This window comes from Mesoplodon bidens (assembly GCF_964165515.1).
Source record: "Mesoplodon bidens genome assembly, chromosome: 5".
Classification (NCBI taxonomy): Eukaryota; Metazoa; Chordata; class Mammalia; order Artiodactyla; family Ziphiidae; genus Mesoplodon; species Mesoplodon bidens.
In genome coordinates this window covers 98,970,881-98,985,102 of record NC_138161.1, presented here as the reverse complement: position 1 = coordinate 98,985,102, position 14,222 = coordinate 98,970,881, and the positions used below count along the sequence as shown (strand labels likewise).

At 38.8% G+C, this 14,222-nt stretch overlaps 1 protein-coding gene across 1 annotated transcript in view; it reads left to right on the top strand.

The window, feature by feature from the left end:
* Positions 1–14,222, top strand: part of MCCC1 (methylcrotonyl-CoA carboxylase subunit 1) — a 69,775-nt gene that overhangs the window by 42,305 nt on the left and 13,248 nt on the right. The window contains exons 10-13 of the mRNA XM_081235802.1: positions 4,795–4,922; positions 8,005–8,188; positions 10,425–10,534; positions 11,974–12,190. Coding sequence (XP_081091928.1) covers positions 4,795–4,922; positions 8,005–8,188; positions 10,425–10,534; positions 11,974–12,190 — 639 coding nt within the window. The remainder of the gene's footprint in view (positions 1–4,794; positions 4,923–8,004; positions 8,189–10,424; positions 10,535–11,973; positions 12,191–14,222) is intronic.

The following is a 14,222-nucleotide window of genomic DNA, read 5'->3' as shown; positions in this document are numbered from 1 at the left end:
TTTTTTGTCAACTTTTTTGAATTTTTTATAAAGATGATCAAGTCATCTGTGAACAGTCAGTTTTATTTCTTCTTTCCCAATCTATATACCATTTATTTCCTTTTCTTGTCTTACTGTATTAGATAGGACTTCTGGTATGATGTTGAAAAGAAGTGGTGAGAGTGGACATCCTTGCCTTATTTCTGATCTTAGTAGGAAGGCTTCTAGTTTCTCACCATTAAGTATGATGGTAGCTATAGGGTTTTGTAAATCTTCTTTATCAAATTGAGGAAGTTCCCCTCTGTTCCTAGTTTGTTGAGCGATTTTATTATAATTGGGTACTAGATTTCATCAAATGCTTTTTCTGCATTTATTGATATGATCACATGGTTTTTCTTTAGCCTGTCGATGTGATAGATTGCATTAATTGATTTTCTAATGTTGAACCAGCCTTGCATACCTGGGATAAATCCTACCTGGTCATGGTGGGATTTTTATACATTGTTGGATTTGATTTGCTAATATTTTCTTGAGGATTACTTCATCAGTGTTCTTAAGAGATATTGGTCTGTAGTTTTCTTGTAACATCTTTGGTTTTGGTATTAAGGTAATGCTGGCTTCATAGAATGAGTTAGGAAAAATTCTGTCTTCTGGAAGAGACTGTAGAAAATTGGTATAAATTCTGCATTCAGTGTTTGGTAGAATTTACCAGTGAACCAATCTGGGCCTGCTGCTTTCTGTTTTGAAGGTTATTAATGATTGTTTCAGTTTCTTTAATCGATATAGGCCTATTTAAATTGTCTGTTTTTTGCTTGTGTGAGTTTTGGCAGATTGTGTCTTTCAAGGAATTGGCCCATTTCATCTAGGTTATTAAATTTGTGAGCATAATGTTGTTAACAATATTCTTTTATTATCCTTTTAATGTTCATAAGGTCTGTAGTGATGTTCCTTCCTTCATGTCTGATATGAGTAATCCCTGTCCTCTTTTTTCCTTAGATAGCCTTTCTAGAGGCTTATCACTTTTATTGATCTTTTCAAAGAACTAACTTTTGGTTTTGTTGATTTTTTTTCTATTTTCTGTCTTCAGTTTCATGAATTTCTACTCTATTATTTCTTTTCTTCTGTTTACCTTGGAATTAATTTGCTTTTCCTTTTTTAGTTTCCTAAAATAGAAGCTTAGATTAATTTTAGATCTTTCTTCTCTTCAAATATATGGATTCAATGCTATAATTTGCCATCTAAGTACTGCTTTCTATGCATCTCACAAATTTTGAAAAGTTGTATCCTCATTTTCATCTAGTTTAAACAATTTTTAGATTTCTTTTGAGATTTCTTCTTTGACACATGTGTTATTTAGTAGTGTGTTGTTTAATCTGCAAGTATTTGGGGATTTTTTTCCAGCTATCTTTCTGTTATGATTTCTAGTTCAATTTATTGATTTTTAGTTTAATTGTGGTCTGAGAGCAGACATTATATGTTATCTACTCTTTTAAATTTGTTAAGGTCTTTTTTTATGACCCTGAATGTGGTCTGTCATGGTGATTGTTCCATGCAAGTATGACAATATGTAATCTGCTGTTGTCGTATGAATTAGTCTATAGGTGTCAACTATTCCATTTTATTGACTGTGCTATTGAGTTCATCTATGTCCTTACTAATATTCTGCCTGCTGAGTTTATCCATTTCTAATAGAAGGGTATTAAAGTCTCCAATTGATTAGTGGATTCATCTATTTATTCTTGCAGTTCTCAGTTTTTACCTGATGTATTTTGACACCCTGTTTTCAGATGCGTAAGCATTAAAGATTGTTACGTCTTGGATTATTGACCCTATTTCATTTCCTTCTCTATGAAGAACTTATTTTAACATTTCTTGCAGGGCAAGTCTACTACCAATAAATTCTCTCAATTTTTGTTTATCTAAGATAGTCTTTATTTCTCCTTCATTTTGGAAGGATAACTTAACAAGGTACAGAATTCTAGGTTGATGGGGTTTTTTTTAATACTTGGCTGACTTTCTTTATAGATTTTTGAAATTTATTTATTTATTTTTGGCTGCGTTAGGTCTTCGTTGCTGCACATGGGCTTTCTCTAGTTGCAGCGAGCAGGGGCTACTCTTCGTTGCAGTGCGCAGGCTTCTCACTGTGGTGGCTTCTCGTTGCAGAGCACGGGCTCTAAGCACGCAGGCTTCAGTAGTTGTGGCTTGCGGGCTCTAGAGTGCAGGCTCAGTAGTTGTGGTGCATGGACTTAGTTGCTCCACAGCATGTGGGATCTTCCCGGACCAGGGCTCAAATCTCTGTCCCCTGCATTGGCAGGTGGATTCTTAACCACTGCGCCACCAGGAAAGCCCTTGATGATTTTTTTAGACAACACTTTAAATAGTTCACTCTGCTGTTCTTGGTTGCATGGTTTCTGAGGAGAAGTCAGATGTAATTCTTATCTTTTCTCCTTTATAAGTAAGGTGTGTTTTTTTTCCTTGGGTTCTTTCAGGATTTTTGATTTTCTGTACTTTGAAAATGATACTGTAGGTATAGTTTGCCTAGGTGTAGTTTTTCTGGCATTTATCCTGCTTTGTGTTCTCTGACCTCCCTGGATCAGTGATTCAGTGTCCAACATTAATTTTTAGTCATTATTGCTTCAGATACTGCTTTTGTTCCTTTATTTATCTCATGGTATTCCCATTATGCATATGTTACACCTTTTCTAGTTCTCCACAGTTCTTGGATATTATGTTCTGTTTTTTTCAGTCTTTTTTCTCTTTGATTTTAATTTTGGAAGTTTCTGTTTTCATATCCTCAAGCTCAGAGATTCTTTCCTTGGCTGTGTGCAGTCTACTGATAAGTCCATCAAAGGCATTCTTCACTTCTCTTATGGTATGTTTGATCTTTAGAATTTTTTTTTCTTTCTTAAAATTTCTGTGTCTACTTATATTTAACTGTTCTTACATGTTGTGTACTTTTTCCATTAAAACCCTTAACATATTAATTAAAGGGTTTTTAAGTTCTTGTTCTGATAATTCTATCAGATAATTATGATAATTATAATTCTATCATATCTGAGTCTGGTTATGATGCTTTTTCAGTCTCTCTAAACTGTGTTTTTTGCCTCTTAGAATGCCATGTAATTTGTTCTTGATAGCCAGATGTTGATGTACCAGGTAAAAGGAACTGTGGTAAATAGGTCTTTAGTAGTGTAGTGGTTAGGTACAGGGGAGGTGAAATGTTCTACGAGCCTATGATTCAGTCTAAGTCTTTTGGTGAGCTTGCGCTCTGAACTGTGAACTTCATCAGTGTTTTTCAGTTGGTTTTTGTTTATTTGTTTTTTATTTATTCCCTTATGTGGGACAGAATGGCTGGAGTTGTGTATTTCTTTTCCCTCAATTACATAGTAGGCCCTGATAAAATCCCAATAGTTTAGGCTCTAATAAAATAGTTTCTCTTAAGGACAGATCTTGTTCAGAAGAACAGAACTCTGGCATACTTCATATGGTTCGTTTTCCCCTCCCACTGCTAGAAACTCAAGGGGTTTTTTTTCTCCAGTGTTCACTGTGAGGACCTGGTAGAGCTTCTGGAGGTAAAACTTATAAAAGTGTTGGGAGCTCCCTATAACTTGGTCCCCACTGGGGTTTTTAACTCTTGGAACTTTCCACACTGAGCCTCCAGCAATTTGTCAATTACAGTCCAGGTTTTCCTTCTCCAGTACTTGTTCCCACAGAGGTTTTTGCTCATGGGTTTCTGTTCCAATAAGTCGTGAATCTCTGTTTTCACCTTTCTGTCTCTCTAATTTGGGGAGCAGCGGTTTGCCTTGTAACCTCATGTCTGTGATGCATCTAAGAAGACTTGTTGATTTTTCATCTTATTCAGCTTTTTCTTATTGTCAGAATGGAATGGCAACTTCTAAGTTCCTTCCATGCTTGGCCAGAAACTGGAAGTCTTCACTAAATTTTTACAATCCACTAACAGGTTGTGATCCACAGTTTGAAAAGCAAGTTTTAAATTATATGGAATTAGCCTTAGGCTACGTGAAAAAAATTCAAACACAAAATACTGTATACTATATGATTTCATTTATATGACATTCTAGAAAAAAACTGTGATAGAAAGCAGACCGGTGATTGCCTGGAGCTGGGGCCTGGGGAAGGGATTGACTGCAAAGGGAACAAGGGAATGTTTTGAATGATGGAAGTATGTTGTATTTTCATTGTGGTGGTGGTTATATGACTGTATTCAGTTGCTGAAACTCAGCACACTATATTTAAGATAGATAAATTTTACTGTCTGAAATGATACCTTAATAAAGTTGGGGGAAGTGTAGTACTTAATAGAATGTCAGTAGATAAGACATTAACATAGTGTTTAGTTACTAAGTAATCTCCCAGTGGGTCACTAGCAAAAGGACTTTTAAAGACACTTCCAAAGCGCACAGTCAGGAGAAAAAAATGTTGTGTTTTCCTCCACAGAGTTAGAGTGAGATGGGATGTCACAGTGAGGTTTCCAGGGATCTTGGTACACAGAAGCAGTAACACATGGTCCAACCATGTTCTAACTGCTACAACAGCTGAGACTGATTTATAACTTGGGCTTACCATTTGCTTGAAACCCCACATATACTTTTCTATTGTTAAATTTCATGTGGCTTCGTATTTTTGATTGAGAATCATTTGCTGCTGCAAAATATGAGATGTTTTCTTCATGAAATGCAAAATGTTTACCCTTGAATGAAGGCAGCTGTAAAACTTGATATGATCTATCAAGAAAGATTTTGATTCCTACTGATTATATACTGTTGAAGTGTGACCACTGTATTTTATATTTAGGAACCGTGGAGTTTATTATGGACTCAAAGCACAATTTCTACTTCATGGAGATGAATACAAGGCTGCAAGTGGAACATCCTGTTACTGAGATGATCACAGGAACTGACTTGGTGGAATGGCAGCTTAGGGTGGGAGTATTTTTTCTGTTAAAAATCAGTGTCGAGAATACATTCCCTTCTTAAAACCTCTTAAAAGGAGGCATCGCTTTGGACAAGGGTTCAATTCTTAGTGGCTGTCATGAGGATAGGAAAATGGGAGGTTAAAGGTGGCATTACATTTGATGCACTTTATGGACTCAGATCCCTAACCTGTCACTTACCATCTTTCCCCCTTAGACATGGGGCAGCCATCAGGCGAGCTGCTGTCGCTGAGGCTTGCTTGAGACCACACTGTCTCAACACAAAGCCTTGTGCTCTGAGACCACATCACTCAGGTCCAGGCCATCATGAGATTTTAGAGGCAGGACAGATGCTAGCCAAGGTGAAATAAGCTAAGGAAAAGATGGGAATGAAGAGCCAAGGGAAGGGTCTAGATTAACAGGGGTCCACGTGCAAGTGCTGACAGACTGTTGATGGCCCATGAAGGGATAAATGTAGCCATTCAGAGTAAATGTTTAGGAAATTTTAAAGCACTTTAACATTTCTGTGACACACCTACTGAATTTTACTGAAGTCTTAAGTCTACAGCTGTTCTTCACTGGCCTGAATCTGAGTCCTACAAGCTTATTCCTTCAAATATTAATGATAATAACTTAGTCTGTTTTGTTCTCTTTATTGAAAACGGTAGATTTTTACAACCTGTTGTTTAATATAAAAAATGTTTTTAAGTAGTATGAATATTCTTGATCTCTGTAGGAGTCTTGGTTCTTTATATATCCTGAAACGAAATTATTTTTTTCACGTTGTGATGCTAAAGTCTTGATTATTTTGATAATTTTGTCTTTGCAGAACTTCTGTGGACAATAATATAACGTTCCTTTTGCTGGTTCCTTGGGGATGATTGGTGGTTTTAATTGAGCCATAAGATTCTTCTGGGCCTTCTGGGCATTGGGAGCTAATGAAAACCAGGCACATCAGGCTAGTAAGTGTTAGTAAGTGTCAGGAAAATTGTAGCGGGTTTAGAAACTTTTGGAAAGAGTGCTTATGTTTCCAGAATTCAAGAAAAAGAATATTTTTTTCTGAAGCGGTAACCACAAGAGTCCAGAATTTTGAAATCATGAAGGATAAAGGGTTTCCAAGGATTAAAGAGGAGAAAGCTTTTGGGCATTAGGGGGACCAGCAGACATTTATTTCTGCAAGTCAAGAAACTGTAAGAGCTTTAGAAAGAGAAATAGGCTTTTATCATCTGGGGAAGGTTTCTAGAACTTAGGGATGCCATTGGACCTTGTTTACAGTGTTCAAGGTACTTTGGAGTCTGGCTTCCAAACAGGGGTAAAACAAGGGGTCTCTCCATGGGGTGAGGCAAGAGTTCAAGCTCCAGGACCTGTCTCTGGAGTCACCAGCTTCCTAGAGCAAGGGTGCAATGATGTGAGCACCCAGGCTGCAGGTTCAGATGGTTAGTGGTTTCAGGAGAGGCTGGTGAAATATCCAAGGTCCAGGGCTTCCAAAGAGTCAATGTCTAAGCCTCAGAGAACTCAGATGGTACAAATTTCTAAGTACCCAGAGGCATGGTTGGGTCAGTCTCCTCTGGGCCCAGATAGAAGCCAACTTCCGAGGAAAACAGATAGGCAAAGATAGCCAGGTTGAAATTGCGCTATATAGTCAGCAATAAGATCACATCTTAGAATATGGACATAGGGTCATTCTTTTCCTTTCTTATACTAAAACAAATAGAATTTTTTTTTGGAAATAGAATTCTTTATTAGAACATTAAAGAGTGTTTTATTATAAAGGATAAGAATGAAATGATAATAGCTAACACTTACATAGTGCTTACTTTATGCCAGGCATTTTTCTCTGGAGCATTAAGAGGTTACAGAAACTTACCCAGAATATGAGTATGCCCAGAACAGAATAAGTATAGAGACAGAATTTGAACCCAGGCAATACGGCTACAGAGTCTTTGGTTCCAAACACCATGGCATAAAGCCATTCAATTTAGTCCATTTTCCTTTCATTTTCACTGTTGTGGTTCCTGATTTTTCTTATATACAGATTTAAAGAGATGAAACCTTTGCTTCTTTTACACTTACCTGTCTAGTTCAGTGTGCTGCTAAGTTAGAGTTTTTCCCTGTATCTTTTGCCATCTCAGTTTGTCATTTTCTCATCTTGGAGGAAAGCTTAAGGGGAGAGAGAAGAGAGTGACAGTGTGCCCTCCAATAGCCTTTTCCAAGTTATATTAGTTAAAGAGAGAGATTTGTTGTATTAGTATATAAGAGCCAAAATAATAGGGCTTCCCTGGTGGCGCAGTGGTTGAGAGTCCACCTGCCGATGTAGGGGACACGGGTTCGTGCCCCAGTCCGGGAAGATCCCAAATGCTGCGGAGCGGCTGGGCCCGTGAGCCATGGCTGCTGAGCCTGCACGTCTGGAGCCTGTGCTCCGCAACGGGAGAGGCTGCAGCAGTGAGAGGCCCGCGTACCGCAAAAAAAAAAAAAAAAAAAAAAAAAAAAAATCAACAAAATAATAATAATTACAGTAGTGATAAACAGTGCTGATCATCCTGTTTATAATCTGGTATCTTGCAATAAACATAACAAAATTTTAAAAACATCATGTTCCCCTGTTTGTTTTGCTTGATCACTTGGTGATGAAGATGACAAAGATGACTAATGCCACGCTTTAGGCATAGCTGTGAAAATAGTCCTAAACACCAACTAATAATTTACTATAAAAAAGCGTGATTTGGTAACTGAGTGCTAATGTTTTAAATGAAAACAGAATATCTTGCCAGTAAGAAATTTCAGTGTTCATTATATTGAAAAAGCACTGATATTTATATTTGTGATTTAGTCACTGGTTTGCCTGTTTTCTCTGTTTAAAAATTCTAGATACCCATTGTAATTAGTACAGTATTTTCAAGCTGCATCTGTTTTTTAATCTACTTTTGCTTTTGCCCAATACTCGAGTGGGTGGATAAAATAAGAGTCTTTATTTGGCTTCGTTATAAAGTCCTGATGTACATCTTACGTAGAAAAGGATAAAACCATCGACTAAGTCTCATATCTGCTAGAAGGTGGATATTCATAAGAGGCACATACTCTTCTTTTACCAGATTGCAGCAGGAGAGAAGATTCCTTTGAGCCAGGAAGAGATAACTCTGCGGGGCCATGCCTTTGAAGCTAGAATATATGCAGAAGATCCTAACAATAACTTCATGCCAGGGGCTGGACCATTAGTGCATCTCTCCACCCCTCGAGCAGACCTTGCCACTAGGATTGAAACTGGAGTACGGCAAGGTAAAGTGAAATAAAGCAAAAAGTCTCAGTGTTTAAAAATTGTTAGTGCATTATTGGTTTTGTATGAGGTCTTTTCCCTATGTCTTGTGGATATATCTAGTGTGCTTTAAAATAAAGGATTTAATTGATTTCTCTGTAATCTTTACTTTTCCTTCTGGAATAGTCATTTTTAAAGAATAACTAGTATTTTCAAGCAGTACTACTCTCTTTTTTGAAATGCAGCAGCACTTGGTCAAGCCTAAGCAACAAATATTTTGTGGGTACTGTTTTATATTTTTTACTTTGCCTAGTTCCAAATATAATTTGAGGTGACTGATAACTGCTATGTCCAAGGCACTCTGCCTTCGAGGTACTAAAAGTCAAGCTGAAAAATTAATAAATAAATTTAGTGCAAGCTAAACAGTAATAAATAAAAGAAAGAAAAGTTTAAAAAATGACAGTGTAAGAACTATCATGATTCACATATGATTAATAACTATGGTCATGACAGTTATTTAGCACTTACTATGTACAGGCACTGTTCTAGGTGATTTTTCTACCTGGGCTCCTTTAACTATGAGAACTACCCTATGAATAGATGTTATTATCACTCCCATTTTCCAGATGAGGAAGCCAGGGCACAGAGAAGTGACTTGTCCCAGGTCACCCTTGGAGCCAAGATTCAGACCCAGGCATTCTGGCTCCAGGTTTTATGCTCTGAGCCACCACTGTCTACTGCCACCTTAACTTTAGTTGCCAGAGAAGTTATACAGATGGTGAGTGATAAAATACAGCAATTCTCAGGTATAACAGGTTATGTTAGGCTGGTATAATCAGGACACGTTTCTAAGAGGAAGTCTGGAGTGGATTTGAATAGGCAGATTTAACAGCGTACAGAATAGTAAAGAAAAGAGGATTTAACTAAAGATGTGTTTGAAGAACTGTGAGAAAATATGTGGCTGGAGAAAAGGGTTGAGGACAGTGAGTAGTTGGAGATATGGCTGGAGATACAGAATGAAAGCAAATTGTATAGGGTCTATAAAGCCAAAATGAATGAGGACTTCTTAATGATAAACTGGCAGCATTTTGAGAGTTCTGGCTAACCCACAGCAAGATTTGGCAGTCAGTAAATTTTTTCGTATCAGCGGCACATCATAGAGAGAAGAGGGAACTTGCAATAGAAAAAAAAGGAATCTGTGAGGCAAGCAAAGCTTGCAATACACTTTAATAAAGGTGCTCAAAGGATAACAGAGATATAATTCTAAAACAGACTCCCAGATTCACATCCTGGCACTGAGGAGGATAATCTAGTCTATGAAGCTTCCCCCAACCCTCCTCTTTTGTGTTCCCTGAGTCCCTTGTGTATTCCTTGGGCATTGCCCTTTTATATTATCTGATGATGATCTTTTACTCGTTGTCTAGCTTCTCCATTAGACTATAAGAGTCTTAAGAGAGGGACTATGTCTTCTATGTTATATTTGCAGGACTTTGCTCAAGCCTAGGCCTAGAAGGTGTTCAATATGTGTTGGTAGGTGGATGGGTGGATAGATGAGTGGATAAGGGAGTGTGGTCTAACCCCTTGATTCTACAGATGAAGACTGGGGTTCAGAGGGGTCCAGTGGCCTGTCAAAATCACAGAATGGTCCTAGAACAGTATTCTATGTAATACACCACATCCTTTTGTCTTGAACCATTCTAACCAGTAAGATGTGCATGGTTCACATTCTTGTTCTCTGAGACTCTGGTCACAGTAATGACAGCTGCTATTTGTTTATCAGCTCTGCCAGGTATGGCATTTGGCACTTGATTGTCAATCCTCCCAAGAAGCATATAGGATAGAGGAATTATTGTCCTTTTTTTTCTGATGAGGAAACTGAGGGGGTGGAGGGAAGGGAATGTCAAGGACAGAAGTGATTGTGATATGAGAGGGTGGAGGGAGTTTGTACTGACTTCCTAAAATGAGAAGGGAAAAGAAGGTTCAGACGAAGATAAGATGAGGAAAACCAGCCTGTGTGTCATTGAATGACTATTTGGGGCGTGATGCTCTTGGATGGCCACACCCTCCTTAACAACTTCTGTTTTTAAACCCCCATGAGCCTCAGTTCCTAATGAATAAAATGGTGGTAAGGATATCTGTGGTGCAGGAGTTTGTGAGGATTCAGTGTGAAATGTACATAAAGCCCCAGGAGAATGTCTTACTTATCATATTTTCTCTCTTTAAGTTTTAACTTTGGTTACTGTGGTTTTTCAATTTCAGGAGATGAAGTTTCAGTGCATTATGACCCCATGATTGCAAAGCTGGTTGTGTGGGCTGCAGATCGCCAGGCAGCCTTGACGAAACTGAGGTACAGCCTTCGACAGTACAGTGTGAGTGACCTGGGGCTGTGTCAGTGGCCCTGTTCTCTGCATCTCTACAGCCAAGTGTGACTGTCACGATTGGTCAACTTTGTCCTTGTCAACTTGTTTCCCCCAATTACCCATATGTCAGGAACAGAATAATTTCACATGGGAGAATTTCCCATGGGTCAGAATGGAGTTTGAGGACTTCTTAATTTCAGCTAGAAAAGAAAGATTGCAAGACTAAAACTATTAGCATCAGTGTTAACCTCAGTATGAAATTTCTATTCATCCTGTAGATGAGGCCACGACATGCGTGTGGCCTATAGTCTGGTGTTATTTTCTGTGAAGGAAGATAATTATGTTCAGTCTTATCCATTTGAAAGAGTTTGTTGCTTTTCTGTAGCCATTCATTTCCTTGGTGCAGTAAGTCCCATACCACATTGATTTAGCTTCATGGAAGGACTTCTTATTAACCCGTGATATTCAAATTATTATATATCGTGAATTTGATCAAACCTCCTTTTTCTGTGGCTCCACCCACACTGGCCTCTTTGCTACTCCTTAGACACACCCAGCATGGAGCCATGTGTTCCAGTTCTCCCTTCCAGAATATTCTTCCCCCACATGACTCCCTCCTCACCATCCTGAGCCCTGCTCACTGTGACCCTCAGAGTCCTTCCAGGCCACCCCACAGAACCCTTTGCTGTTCTCTCTTCCTTTAGCCAGCTTTCTTTTTCTTCATATCACCTGACATTATATTAGATATTTGTTTATAGATATTGCTGTCATCTGTCCCTTGAATGTAAGCTCTGTGGAGGCAAGGACTGTGTTTTGTTCCTCACTGTGTCCACAGTATCCAGGTCAGGGCCTGGCACCTAAAAGGCACTTAGTAAATGGCTATAAAATAAATGAATGAATGGATGAATGAGTGAATGAATGAATGAACCCAAGGCTCAGATAGCAGTTTTGCCCGGGATCCCATTTATTGGGTGGATTTGGGTTAATTTTATACCTTTTTAAATTTTTATATCATTGTGTCAAAGTTGGATTTTAGTGTTGGAAGGAAGCTCTTTTCAGGTCGTATAATCCTACCCATCCCCAGTGCAGCAATCTTACTCTGTTTGCGGTTTTCCTATGTCGTGGGTGTGTTCTGAGCAGCAATCTTGCAAGTAAATCTCATTTAAGTTCCTTAACGTTTACTTGCTTTTCTAACCTGAGTCAATTAAACGTCTCCACACTACCTACCCAACACCATTTCCTACATTGTCTTTATCATAGTAAATTACATAGTGTTGTGTGCAGATGTATAGTCATGGTGAAGTGGGTTTTTTCATTTTTTTTTTGTTTTTCCTGAGGGTTATTCATAGTAGAAAATACTTAGTAGAAAGAGCAGATGCCATAGAAATGTTTTTCTGAATATGTTGTTTTCCCCACTCACTGGGGACATCGGCTTTTTTTTCCCCTAGATTGTTGGGCTGAACACCAACATTGACTTCCTCCTCAAACTGTCTGGCCACCCAGAGTTTGAAGCTGGGAACGTGCACACTGATTTCATCCCTCAGCACCGCAAAGAACTGTTTCCCCATCGGAAGCCCACAGCCAAAGAATTTTTATGCCAGGCAGCTCTGGGGCTCATCCTCAAGGAGAAAGCTATGACTGATGTTTTCAAAATCCAGACACAAGGTATGGAATGCTTTTCTCTTTCTTCTGCTTATCAAGAAGGTATGGAATGCTTTTCTCTTTCTTCTGCTTATGGGATCTCAGTTCCCAACCAGGGATTGAACCCAGGCCACAGTAGTGAACGCCCAGAATCCTAACCACTAGGCCACCAGGGAACTCCCACCTTTCTTTCTTTATGCCACTCCTACCTCCCTTTTCTTCTGTCAGTGATTGACACCTTCCTCTGCTAAAGTGTTTTTTAGTGTGAAGTAGAGCTCCTCACATAACATGGATGCGTCCATCAACACCCTTTAACCCATTAAATATAACTTAACTCATCACCTAACAGCGTAATGTAAAGAAGGAATTATTTTCAAGCAAACACCAGTTCTCCCCGCATCCCATGCTGATATCCCTTCCAACCTTTTTTTTTTTTTTTTCATTTCCTTCCAACTTCTTTTTTTTTTTTTCCAACTTCTTTTATTCACCACTCCTTGTGGCCTACTTTGTTGTATCCTCCGTACCTGCAGCAACTTCCTTGGTCCTGGAGACTAAAGACAGAGCGCCAGAGATGCTCAGATTCCCTTGGGTTACCCATGATTTATTGTTGAGTTAGTTCCTCCTCTCTTTTTCTATTCTGTGATCAAATTTCTGACTAGCCAGACACCTAGGTACTTCATTGTATCATAGAATCTGGGCACGGGGGGAACTATGACCGATTCATCCTGGCTGCCACATGCGTGCATCCCTGCTTCAGCATCCCTGCTGAGTTGTTGTCCAGCCTCCTAACACGCCAGGAAGCTGGAAATTCATAATGAAAATTCATTAGTTAATTACAGTTTCAGTCAGTTCTCCGTTAAGAAGTTCTTCCCTCTAAATTGGCAAAATCTGAGCTCTCCCAAATTTGCTCCATAATGTTTCCTCAGGCTATCTCTGATCTTTGGAGCAAACAGAAAAAAAATTTGAATCCATTTATCCCTTCATTATTATTAGGATTATTATATTATCATAGGATCCTGTTATTGGGATCTTTAATTTCTAGATTCACTTAAGAAAGTTACACTGAAAGCTTATAATATATAATAACTATATTTGGAGATTTGTGCTCTGTCCTCATTTGGTCCTTTTACATTAAATAAATGCAGCTAACTATACCCCCATCTGGTATTCCTAAGCCTGGACTTAGCATTTTTAGAATGGAGTGTCCTCTTACTCTCACTTTCCTTTTTAAAATTTATAACCAGCACAGTGAGGAGTTTCAGAATAAATTGCTTCAATTTAGCTACTCTGTAGCTCCTGGATATTGTCTAACAGAGGGTGAACACACAAATGTCTGGGGCGGACCAGTAACAGAGAAGAGTAAAAGAGGCCAGGTAAAAGAAAGATAGCGAGTGGTGAGGATTTGGGTGACCTGGAATGCATTTGTCCTTTCAGAAAGGTGACCACTGTGCAGTTTACATCACCAGAGAATGAGAGTTGAGGCTGCAAATATTCTGATTTTCGAGAGAAACTGGGATTTTTTTCATATAAAATTTCCTGAATCGTAAATGAAAGTGTCTAATTTAAATTTAAAGCAATGAGGGGGCTTCCCTGGTGGTCCAGTGGTTAAGAATCTGCCTTCCAATTCGGGGACGTGGGTTTAATCCCTGGTCAGGGGACTAAGATCCCACATGCCACAGGGCAACTAAGCCCACGCGCTGCAACTACTGAGCCCACGTGCCACAACTAGAGAGCCCGCATACTGCAACTACAGAACCTAAGCACTCTGGAGCCCACGAGCCACAACTACTGAGCCCGTGCGCTCTGGAGCCCACATGCCACAGCTAGAGAAAAGCCCGCGTGCCACAACGAAGGATCCCATGTGCCACCACTAAGACCCAAGGCAGGCAAAAATAAATAAATAAATATTAAAAAAAGAAAAAAATAGCTTTAAAAAATTTTTTAAATAAATTTGAAGCAATGAATAGAACAAAGAAAACACATTTGAGCTGCCAATATAGGACCTCTTATGTTTTCTTTTGTTAGTAAGCTTGATGTTCATTAATTTGTTGTTGAA